General features: G+C 50.9%; 1 protein-coding gene across 1 annotated transcript; it reads left to right on the plus strand.

Annotated features, from left to right (window-relative positions):
• The first annotated feature begins 3,739 nt into the window (after window positions 1-3,739).
• si:ch73-139j3.4 (CD82 antigen) lies at window positions 3,740-11,588 on the plus strand. The gene is made up of 8 exons (XM_056406047.1): window positions 3,740-3,822; window positions 7,942-8,020; window positions 8,442-8,554; window positions 9,583-9,657; window positions 10,686-10,778; window positions 10,843-11,025; window positions 11,108-11,191; window positions 11,261-11,588. The coding sequence occupies exons 1-8, from the start codon at window positions 3,757-3,759 to the stop codon at window positions 11,465-11,467; spliced, it is 900 nt and encodes a 299-aa protein (XP_056262022.1). The 5' UTR covers window positions 3,740-3,756; the 3' UTR covers window positions 11,468-11,588.

The raw sequence follows: 11,588 nt of genomic DNA on the forward strand, positions 1-11,588 counted from the left end.
CACAGAAGAACAGCACTGATTGCGGCCGAGCTGAGGCGTTACAACATCGACATCGCCGCACTTTGCGAGACCAGGCTCCTTGATGAAGGGTCGCTGAGAGAGGAAGGGTCCGGTTACACCTTCTTCTGGAAAGGCGATCCCCCAGGTGGACAACATCTGCACGGTGTGGGACTGGCCATCAAGAACACACTGCTACCAAGACTCACTGAAACACCTGTGGGCATCAGTGAAGGACTGGTGACCCTCCGTATCCCCCTGGCGAAGAACCGCTTTGCTACACTTCTTAGTGTGTATGCGCCAACACTGCCATCCGACACTGAGGTTAAAGACTCATTCAGTCACTGGATGAGGCTCTCCACCGGATCCCCAAGACAAGATCCTCCTCCTTGGGGACTTCAATGCTCGTGTGGGGCAGAGTGACAGGATATGGAAAGGAGTGCTTGGCAGGCATGGTATTGGTCAGGCCAACTCAAATGGCATGAGATTACTTCCTCTCTGCTCTGAGCACAACCTGACCATAACCAACACCATCTTCCAGCAAAAGACCAAATATAAAACATCATGGATGCACCCACGCTCTAAACATTGGCACCTGATTGACGATGTCATCGTGAGACGTTGTGACATCAAAGACGTTCTCATATGCCGGGCCATGAGAGGTGCAGAATGCTGGACAGACCACAGGATGATCGTGGCCAAAGTCCACATGAGCGTACGCCCCCCCATGCGGAAACGTGGGGTCAGTGGGAGACGCTAGACTGTGCCCGTCTGAAGGATACCAGCACAAGAAATGAGTTCCGATGCTCCCTGGCTGAAAAACTTGAAGAGCTTGAACTCACCTTGAGAGGAGAGAATGACACAGACCTACAGTGGACCGCTATCAGCTCAGCCCTTCATGAAGCAGCAGCCCACACAATCAGCTATAAGACCAAAAACCACCAGGACTGGTTTGACAATAACTCAGACACCATCCGTAACTCACTGAACGTCATGCACAAAGCACACCAGGCAACCCTGAAACCCTCATTGAGCACCGCCAGACAGACATGGCAGAGGGCGAGGCGTGAAGTGCAAAAGACCCTACGGACAATGCAAAACAAGTGGTGGACAGAGAAGGCACAGGAAATCCAATCTTTCGCTGATAGAAATGATATGCATAACTTTTACAATGCAGTCAAATCTATCTACGGCCCAACAAACCACTGCATCACTCCTGTTAAAACCGCAGATGGGCTCAGAGTCCTAAAAGACCAGAGCAGTATACTGGAGAGGTGGGCTGAACATTTTAATACCTTGCTTAATCAGGACTCTAAAGCAGACCGCACCATCCTGGATCAACTGCCTGAACTTCCACCGATTGACAACCTTAACCAACCCCCGACCTTCCTGGAGGTCCTGTCAGCCGTCCGCTCTCTGAAGAACAACAAGTCTCCTGGCATGGACAATATCCCTGCGGAACTGCTTAAACATGGTGGTTACCTCTGTACAAGAGCGCTACATCAACACATCACTAAAGTATGGGCTGATGACAACATCCCTCAGCAATGGAGAGATGCCAAAATTGTCACTATATATAAAAACAAAGGTGACAAGACCATCTGTGGCAACCACAGGGGTATAGCACTCCTTGCTGTTGCTGGTAAGGTCCTGGCCAAGGTGCTGCTGCAGAGGCTCCTCAACAACATCACAGAGGCATTGCTCCCAGAATCACAGTGTGGCTTTAGGAAGAACAGGAGTACAGTCGACATGGTCTTCACAGCCCGGCAGCTTCAGGAAAAGTGCAGGGAGCAACATCAAGACCTGTTTATGGCTTTTGTCGACCTCTCCAAAGCCTTCGACACTGTGCAGAGAGACCTACTGTGGGACATCCTGCTCCGCTTTGGATGCCCTAACAAGTTTGTCAACATCCTCCGACAGTTTCATGATGGTATGAATGCTCGGGTGACAATAGGAGGACAAGAGTCTGCCTCCTTCCCTGTGTGCACAGGGGTCAGGCAGGGGTGTGTCCTAGCACCAGCTCTTTAACATCTTCCTCCTATGCGTCACCCAGCTGCTCCATAAGGACATTGAGGACAACAGCGGGGTGACAGTCGTCTATAGGCTCGATGGCAACCTCTTTAACATCAGGAGGCTGCAGGCCACCACCAAGCTGCACAGAGTGAGGTCCTTGAGCTGCAGGATGCAGATGACTGAGCTCTGGTGGCTCACACTCCACAAGACCTCCAGGCTGTCCTGGATCAGCTGTGAAGGCTTCCAGCAGGATGGGGCTGACCATCAACATCACCAAAACAGAGGTAGTCTGTCAGTGGAGCACCAACATCCCACCCACGCCACCCATCTTCAGCATCAATGATAAGCATCTGTCTGTAGTACCATCATTCAAATACCTCGGGAGTATCCTCTCTGAGGACAATAACATCGACAATGAGGTCCAGAACAGAATCAAACAAGCATCAGCTGCCTTTGGGAGACTCAGGCGCCGGGTCTTTCAAAACAAGAACTTATATCTCCATACAAAAATCTCTGTGTATCAAGCAGTGTGCATCACCACCCTCCTGTACAGTTGTGAAGCCTGGCTCACTTACAGCCGCCATGGGAAGGCCCTGGAGCATTTTCACATCCGCTGTCTCCAGCGAATGCTAGGAATCACTTGGCGTGACCGAGTGCCACACACCGAGATCCTCAGGAGAGCAGGCTGTAGGAGCATGGAGGCCACCATCACCCACTACCAGCTACGATGGCTGGGGCACGTTATAAGGATGCCCCTCAATCGGCTGCCTCACAAAGTGCTGTGTGGCCAGCTCGCCCAAGGCCAGCGCTCTGCTGGAGGGCAGAAGAAGCTATAAAGACCAGATAAAAACAGCGCTAAAGAAATGTAAAATCAGACCAGGGGACCTGGAGGGCTTGGCTGCTGACCGTAACACCTGGCGTCAGATGTGCCAAGACGGGACCACAGCACTGGAGGAGGACAGCCAGGAGGCAGGAAAGAAGGCAGACAAGAAAAACAACCAAGGTTGCCAGGACAACCACTCCTACATACGCATGTCCCACCTGCGACAAGACCTGTGGATCCAGGATAGGACTATACAGCCACCAGAAAACTCACCGCTGAAAGTCAGAAGTGGACGTCATCATCGGCTTCGATGGACAACTACAAGCACAAGCAAGTGTGTGTGTGTGTGTGTATAAACACAGCTCGCTGTAAATGAGGGTTTAACTCTCACATTAAGAGGTTGATGTCCTCAGTGAAAACTCCCAGCATGCCGCGGGGCGGTGACATTCTTCCCGGGGGGAACTCACTGGATACAGAACATTGTGTGTGTTCAAGTGGTTCTGACTCTAGTGGTTCTGTTCCTCTTTGAGTCAGTGACCTAACAGCCAATCAGAACGTCTCCTTGGCGACGGGGCGGCGATGTCACAGACGCCCTGCTGCTACCGGTAGGCGTCGCCGTGGTAACCAGATGGAGCCGATTGGCCAGCCGTCAAAGCCGCTGATGGACGTGGGAACGCGGCAGAGCGGTGACCTTTGACCCCTGAGAAACTCATTCTGACTCCTAACATCTCCTCTATAACTCAGAGGTCAAAGGTCACCAGGCCGTTAACCCACACTGAGCCCTGGTCCTGCTGTGGGAGTGTGTGTGTTTCCATGGAGACAATAAGGAAGTGGACTCTGAACTCAGGTGTCACTGCAGCTGAGGATCAGGGAACACGGAGAACGTGCCTGGAGAACCGGCTGTGGTTCTACTGAACAGAACCATGAAGCTGGGCGTGAAGATTCAACTTGTGAACTTCTGCTTTCAAGTTTTTAACTTCATCTTCCTGGTGAGGACACGTTCAGTTCAATTATTATAAAAGTAATTAGCCCATGGCTAGGAAGATGTTAGCCCATGGCTAGGAAGATGTTAGCTCATGGCTAGGAAGATGTTAGCCCATGGCTAGGAAGATGTTAGCTCATGGCTAGGCAGATGTTAGCTCATGGCTAGGAAGATGTTAGCCCATGGCTAGGAAGATGTTAGCCCATGGCTAGGAAGATGTTAGCTCATGGCTAGGAAGATGTTAGCCCATGGCTAGGAAGATGTTAGCCCATGGCTAGGAAGCAGTGGCGGCTCCTGAAAAAATTCTCAGGGGGGGCAATTTTTTTGATAATGATTAACCCTCCCAAAACCACAGACCTTCAGACAGCTGTCTATGTGTAGCTTTCTCACAATGCCATCAAGTCATGTGACTCCAGTCAGTGTGACGGCTGTGACTGAACTCTGTCTGTGAGCTTGTAGTTAGTTCATAAGCAGACAGACAGTCTGAGGCCGTCTGTGAGCTGTCTGTCAGTAATCCAGCTCCTGGTCTTTGATTTGGTGATTTTTTTCAACAAGATTTAAATAATTATAATAATAATAAATATGAGATCCCCATGTGTGATTCCTGCATCTGTGCTTTTTCAAATAATAGAAGAAATACAATTGCAATCACTTTCAAGTAAACCAGATTGCTCCACCAGACAAGAAAAAGCTCAATGTTGAGCTTTTGTTTTGAAGGGCAACAGCAGAAAAGCCAAACTCACGGAGGTAAGACCTGGCAAGTCGCCAAGAATCTCGGCTGTCGCGCATGCGCAGGCACAACTTGTAAATACCGTAACGTAAACATTTACATTAAGGTACAGGCATTTCAACATTTATTTATTCATGACTTAGTTTTATGTCGGTGTACTTTGACCGTGTGTAATATGTGGAGTTGTCAATAAAGGTCTTTCTGCATTTCCCCTGCGCCTCACCTGTAGTCCTACGTTCCTCTTTCAGGAGCACAGCTGACAACACAGCTGTCAGAGAACCCGTTTACAGGCGTTCTTTAACATCAGGCGGAGATCTTTTCTGACGTCCATCTTCCAGTCAGGAAGAAAACGTTTCAGAAGACACCTCAGAAAATGTTCGAGAATGAGGAACAATGTGTTTCTGATTTTATTTTCATTTTATTTGGAGAGCGACAGGGAACGTCTCCGAGGTCGACCGATCGACGTGTTGGCGACCGCTGGTCTAGGAGGTCCTACTTCTATTGTTGCCGATGTGTCTTCAATGTTACGCCGACCGAAGGAGTCTCTTTCAAAGAAAGAATTGAATCGCTGCTGTTGCCCTGAGCACTGGCCGACTGAATACGCCTCTGTCGAAGCTGTATGACGTACTGAGACGCTTTTACGTCGATTAATTATGACAAGACCTGGAGGCGACTCCTCCCGGAAGCCATAGAGAATGCATTGAGAGCTCTGTTTTGTGAAAAAAATGGGTTTAACATTGGAGTCAATGGGAGAGGTCTGGGGCGATTTTCATTTCGCCCAAAGTCGCCCCAGAAGGGGCGGGGCCATTTGAAGCACGACTTTAGGCTGACTGAATGACTGTTACCTGATTGGATAATGACACACAGAGGCAGAGCAGACGTCTAGTGGTAGAATGCAACTTTTTTCTTTTCTTTTTTTTTCTTTTCTTTTTTCTTTTCCCCCCGAGGCAGTGCGTCGCCCCAATCGCCCTTATGGACAAGCCGCCCCTGCTAGGAAGATGTTAGCTCATGGCTAGGAAGATGTTAGCTCATGGCTCGGAAGATGTTAGCCCATGGCTAGGAAGATGTTACCTCATGGCTAGGAAGATGTAGCTAAGGAAGACGTTAGCCCGTAGCTAAGGAAGACGTTAGCCCGTGGCTAAGGAAGACGTTAGCCCGTAGCTAAGGAAGACGTTAGCCCGTGGCTAAGGAAGACGTTAGCCCGTAGCTAAGGAAGACGTTAGCCCGTAGCTAAGGAAGACGTTAGCCCGTAGCTAAGGAAGACGTTAGCTCGTAGCTAAGGAAGACGTTAGCCCGTAGCTAAGGAAGACGTTAGCTCGTAGCTAAGGAAGACGTTAGCTCGTAGCTAAGGAAGACGTTAGCCCGTAGCTGGGAAGACGTTGGCCGTGGCTAAGGAAGACGTTAGCCCGTAGCTCAGGAAGACGTTAGCCGTAGCTGGGAAGACGCAGCCCGTAGCTAAGGAAGACGTTAGCCCGTAGCTGGGAAGACGCAGCCCGTGGCTAAGGAACGTTAGCCCGTAGCTCAGGCAGACGTTAGCCCGTAGCTAAGGAAGACGGTAGCCCGTAGCTCAGGAAGACATTAGCCCGTAGCTCAGGAAGACGTTGGCTCGTGGCTCAGGAAGACGTTAGCCGTAGCTCAGGAAGACGTTAGCCGTAGCTAAGGAAGACGTTAGCCCGTAGCTGAAGACGTTAGCTCGTAGCTAAGGAAGACGTTAGCCCGTAGCTAAGGAAGACGTTAGCCCGTAGCTAAGGAAGACGTTAGCCCGTAGCTAAGGAAGACGTTAGCCCGTAGCTCAGGAAGACGTTAGCTCGTAGCTAAGGAAGACGTTAGCTCGTAGCTAAGGAAGACGTTAGCCCGTAGCTAAGGAAGACGCAGCCGTAGCTGGAAGACGTTAGCTCGTGGCTAAGGAAGACGTTAGCCCGTAGCTAAGGAAGACGCGGCCCGTAGCTCAGGAAGACGTTAGCTCGTAGCTAAGGAAGACGTTAGCCCGTGGCTAAGGAAGGCGTTAGCCCGTAGCTAGGAAGACGTTAGCGTGGCTAAGGAAGACGTTAGCCCGTAGCTAAGGAAGACGTTAGTCCGTAGCTCAGGAAGACGTTAGCTCGTAGCTAAGGAAGACGTTAGCTCGTAGCTAAGGAAGACGTTAGCCCGTAGCTCAGGAAGACGTTAGCTCGTAGCTAAGGAAGACGTTAGCCCGTAGCTAAGGAAGACGTTAGCCCGTAGCTCAGGAAGACGTTAGCCCGTAGCTCAGGAAGACGTTAGCCCGTAGCTCAGGAAGACGTTAGCCCGTAGCTCAGGAAGACGTTAGCTCGTAGCTCAGGAAGACGTTAGCCCGTAGCTAAGGAAGACGTTAGCCCGTAGCTAAGGAAGACGTTAGCTCGTAGCTAAGGAAGACGTTAGCCCGTAGCTAAGGAAGACGTTAGCCCGTAGCTAAGGAAGACGTTAGCCCGTAGCTAAGGAAGACGTTAGCCCGTAGCTCAGGAAGACGTTAGCTCGTAGCTAAGGAAGACGTTAGCCCGTAGCTAAGGAAGACGTTAGCCCGTAGCTAAGGAAGACGTTAGCCCGTAGCTAAGGAAGACGTTAGCCCGTGGCTGGGAAGACGTTAGCCCGTAGCTGGGAAGACGTTAGCCGTAGCTAAGGAAGACGTTGGCTCGTAGCTAAGGAAGACGGTAGCTGCTCGTAGCTGGGAAGACGTTGGCCGTAGCTAAGGAAGACGTTAGTCCGTAGCTCAGGAAGATGTTGGCTCGTAGCTAAGGAAGACGTTAGCCCGTAGCTAAGGAAGACGTTAGCCCGTAGCTAAGGAAGACGTTAGTCCGTAGCTCAGGAAGATGTTAGCTCGTAGCTAAGGAAGACGTTAGCTCGTAGCTAAGGAAGACGTTAGCCCGTAGCTAAGGAAGACGTTGCTGGAAGACGTGCCCGTAGCTAAGGAAGACGTTAGCTCGTAGCTGGGAAGACGTTAGCTCGTAGCTAAGGAAGACGCAGCCCGTGGCTCAGGAAGACGTTAGCTCGTAGCTAAGGAAGACGTTAGCCCGTAGCTAAGGAAGACGTTAGCCCGTAGCTAAGGAAGACGTTAGCTCGTAGCTAAGGAAGACGTTAGCCCGTAGCTAAGGAAGACGTTAGCCCGTAGCTCGGGAAGACGTTAGCCCGTAGCTCGGGAAGACGTTAGCCCGTAGCTCGGGAAGACGTTAGCTCGTAGCTAAGGAAGACGTTAGCTCGTAGCTAAGGAAGACGTTAGCTCGTAGCTAAGGAAGACGTTAGCTCGTAGCTAAGGAAGACGTTAGCCCGTAGCTAAGGAAGACGTTAGGATCACAGAGGATCTCGTCTCTGTGTTTGTCCAGTGGGTTGTGATGTAGACTAGGGAGCTGACCGTGGACGTGACCTTTGACCTTTAACCTGCAGGCTCTGGGCTGCAGTGTGTGTGGCTTCGGACTCTGGATCCTGTTTGATGGAGGAGACCTGCTGACCATCGACGCCTCAGGTGACACTTAAAGGCCCAGGATAGCCTAGCTTAGCACAAAGACTGGAAGCGGAGGGAAACAGTTAGCCTAGCTTCATAGCCACCTTCCAACAGCTCATACAGAGACAGGCTTCTGTCGTCCAACAGGAAGTTGTCATCACCGGTTCCTGCTCAAACAACCAATCAGATTCTTCCATTATGATATTAAATACAATAATCTGGTTTCATGAATGCTCCAGGTTTGAATGATGTTTAAAATATAAAGTAGGGAGCTAACGTCCACTTCTTAAAATACAGGCTAAACATTAGCATCACAGATAGCTACATGCTAATTCAACAATGACAATAACAATGTCTTTGTAAAATAAGCGTTACGCCAGAAAAGAAAACAAAGATGGCCGATCAATCAATACAAATAATACCATTGTGTGTGTGTGCACAGACGAGCTGCAAATCGTGGGGGCGGGGCTAACGCTGATTGGTCTGGTGGTATTGGCGGTCAGTGTGGTCGGGATTGTAGGCGCCGTCAGAGACATCAGAGTCCTGCTGCTGGTGGTGAGTCTCCACCCGTGACCCCTGATGTGACCTCTGACATCTGATGTGACATCTGATGTGACCTCTGATGTGACCTCTGATGTGACATCTGATGTGACATGTGACCTCTGATGTGACATCTGATGTGACCTCTGATGTGACATGTGACCTCTGATGTGACATCTGATGTGACCTCTGATGTGACATCTGATGTGACCTCTGATGTGACATGTGACCTCTGATGTGACATCTGATGTGACCTCTGATGTGACATCTGATGTGACATGTGACCTCTGATGTGACATCTGATGTGACCTCTGATGTGACATCTGATGTGACCTCTGATGTGACCTCTGATGTGACATGTGACCTCTGATGTGACATCTGATGTGACCTCTGATGTGACATCTGATGTGACCTCTGATGTGACATCTGATGTGACATGTGACCTCTGATGTGACATGTGACCTCTGATGTGACATCTGATGTGACCTCTGATGTGACCTCTGATGTGACATCTGATGTGACCTCTGATGTGACATCTGATGTGACCTCTGATGTGACATCTGATGTGACCTCTGATGTGACATGTGACCTCTGATGTGACATCTGATGTGACCTCTGATGTGACCTCTGGTGTGACATCTGATGTGACCTCTGATGTGACCTCTGATGTGACATCTGATGTGACCTCTGATGTGACCTCTGACCTATGATGTGACCTCTGATGTGACCTCTGATGTGACATCTGATGTGACATATGACCTCTGATGTGACCCCTGATGTGACATGTGACCTCTGATGTGACCACTGACCTCTGATGTGACATGTGACATCTGATGTGACCCCTGATGTGACCTCTGACCTCTGATGTGACATGTGACCTCTGATGTGACCTCTGATGTGACATGTGACCTCTGATGTGACCTCTGATGTGACATGTGACCTCTGATGTGACCCCTGATGTGACATGTGACCTCTGATGTGACCTCTGATGTGGCGATGCAATCAAGTCGACATGTAAACGTCAGGCGTTCTGTCCTCCTCAGTACATGGGCTTCCTCCTGGTGCTGGTCCTGGGTCAGCTGTTCATCACCCTGCTGCTGCTCATGAACAGGGACCAGGTGAGACCAGGAACTATAGGACAGCGACATCATATCGCCCCCTGGTGGTCAGGAGAGAGAATGTTGCGTTAACACATGAAGCATATACTTTTATTTAACCAGAGGAGTCTCCCCCTGGTAGTCAGGAGAGAGAATGCAGCTCTAACACATGAAGCCTAGACTTCTATACAACCAGAGGAGTCACCCCCTGGTGGTCAGGAGAGAGAATGCAGCTTTAACACATGAAGCCTAGACTTCTATACAACCAGAGGAGTCACCCCCTGGTGGTCAGGAGAGAGAATGCAGCTCTAACACATGAAGCCTAGACTTCTATACAACCAGAGGAGTCACCCCCTGGTGGTCAGGAGAGAGAATGTAGCTCTAACACATGAAGCCTAGACTTCTATACAACCAGAGGAGTCACCCCCTGGTGGTCAGGAGAGAGAATGCAGCTCTAACACATGAAGCCTAGACTTCTATACAACCAGAGGAGTCACCCCCTGGTGGTCAGGAGAGAGAATGTAGCTCTAACACATGAAGCCTAGACTTCTATACAACCAGAGGAGTCGCCCCCTGGTGGTCAGGAGAGAGAATGCAGCTCTAACACATGAAGCCTAGACTTCTATACAACCAGAGGAGTCACCCCCTGGTGGTCAGGAGAGAGAATGCAGCTTCAACACATGAAGCCTAGACTTCTATACAACCAGAGGAGTCACCCACTGGTGGTCAGGAGAGAGAATGCAGCTCTAACAAATGAAACCTAGACTTCTATACAACCAGAGGAGTCACCCCCTGGTGGTCAGGAGAGAGAATGCAGCTTCAACACATAAAGCATAGACTTCTATACAACCAGAGGAGTCGCCCCCTGGTGGTCAGCAGAGAGAATGCAGCTCTAACACATGAATCATAGACTTCTATACAACCAGAGGAGTCGCCCCCTGGTGGTCAGGAGAAAGAATGCAGCTTCAACACATGAAGCATAGACTTCTATACAACCAGAGGAGCCCCCTGGTGGTCAGTCACTAATGAACATGTGTTCCACCTGTCAGATGGAACACAGTCTGGATCAGACAGTGAAGCGGATCATCTCGGACTACGGAGGTCCTGAGGGTTCCACACTGATGGACAGGATCCAGATCTCCGTGAGTCCTCCAGTCCAGACCTGCGTCCGCCCCCCGACCCAACGTAACAGTACGATGTCCACAGGAAGGTTGCTGCGGCAGGACGGGCCCTTCTGATTGGCTGCAGAACGACTTCCTCCAGAACCGGACCGATCTGGACCTGCTGCCTTGTTCCTGTTTCAGGGCGAGTCGCCCAGCAGCCGGCTCGCCCTGGTGCTCCGGAAAGAACCTCACCGGGGGGCACGGGGGGGGCGGGTCTTATGAGGAGGTACACACACACACACCTGTACACACTCACACATGTACACACTCACACACACACACACACACTGTCATGCGTCTCGCTGCAGGGCTGCAAAGAGAAGGTCACCGATTGGCTGCAGGCAAACCTCCTGACCTTCGTGGGCATGGAGGTCTCTCTCATGCTGGTCCAGGTACTTGTAATGAGCCCATCGGCCTGCAGGGGGCAGCATCCTGGTCTTTGACCTCTGAATGACCTCCAGGTGGTCCAGTTCGCCCTCGCCGTGTCTCTGTACCGGGCGCTCGGCAGGAAGGACGACCAGCTGTCGGACCCTGAAGATGACCAGAACTACGGGGACCAGGACTACGGGGACCAGGACTACGGGGACCAGGACTACGGGGACCAGGACTACGGGGACGGAGACCCCGCCCACACCGGTTATCGCCGTGACTACCAGGACTATAAGTAAATGTACCGGGTCGCCGACGGGCTTCTTCCACCACAACAACAACAACAACAACAACACCTTCATGGATAACTCTCAGCACAGTCCTGATTGGCCCGTCACAGAGGAGACATCGTGATGCGTT

The sequence above is a fragment of the Pseudoliparis swirei genome, chromosome 22 (genome assembly GCF_029220125.1).
Source record: "Pseudoliparis swirei isolate HS2019 ecotype Mariana Trench chromosome 22, NWPU_hadal_v1, whole genome shotgun sequence".
NCBI lineage: Eukaryota > Metazoa > Chordata > Actinopteri > Perciformes > Liparidae > Pseudoliparis > Pseudoliparis swirei.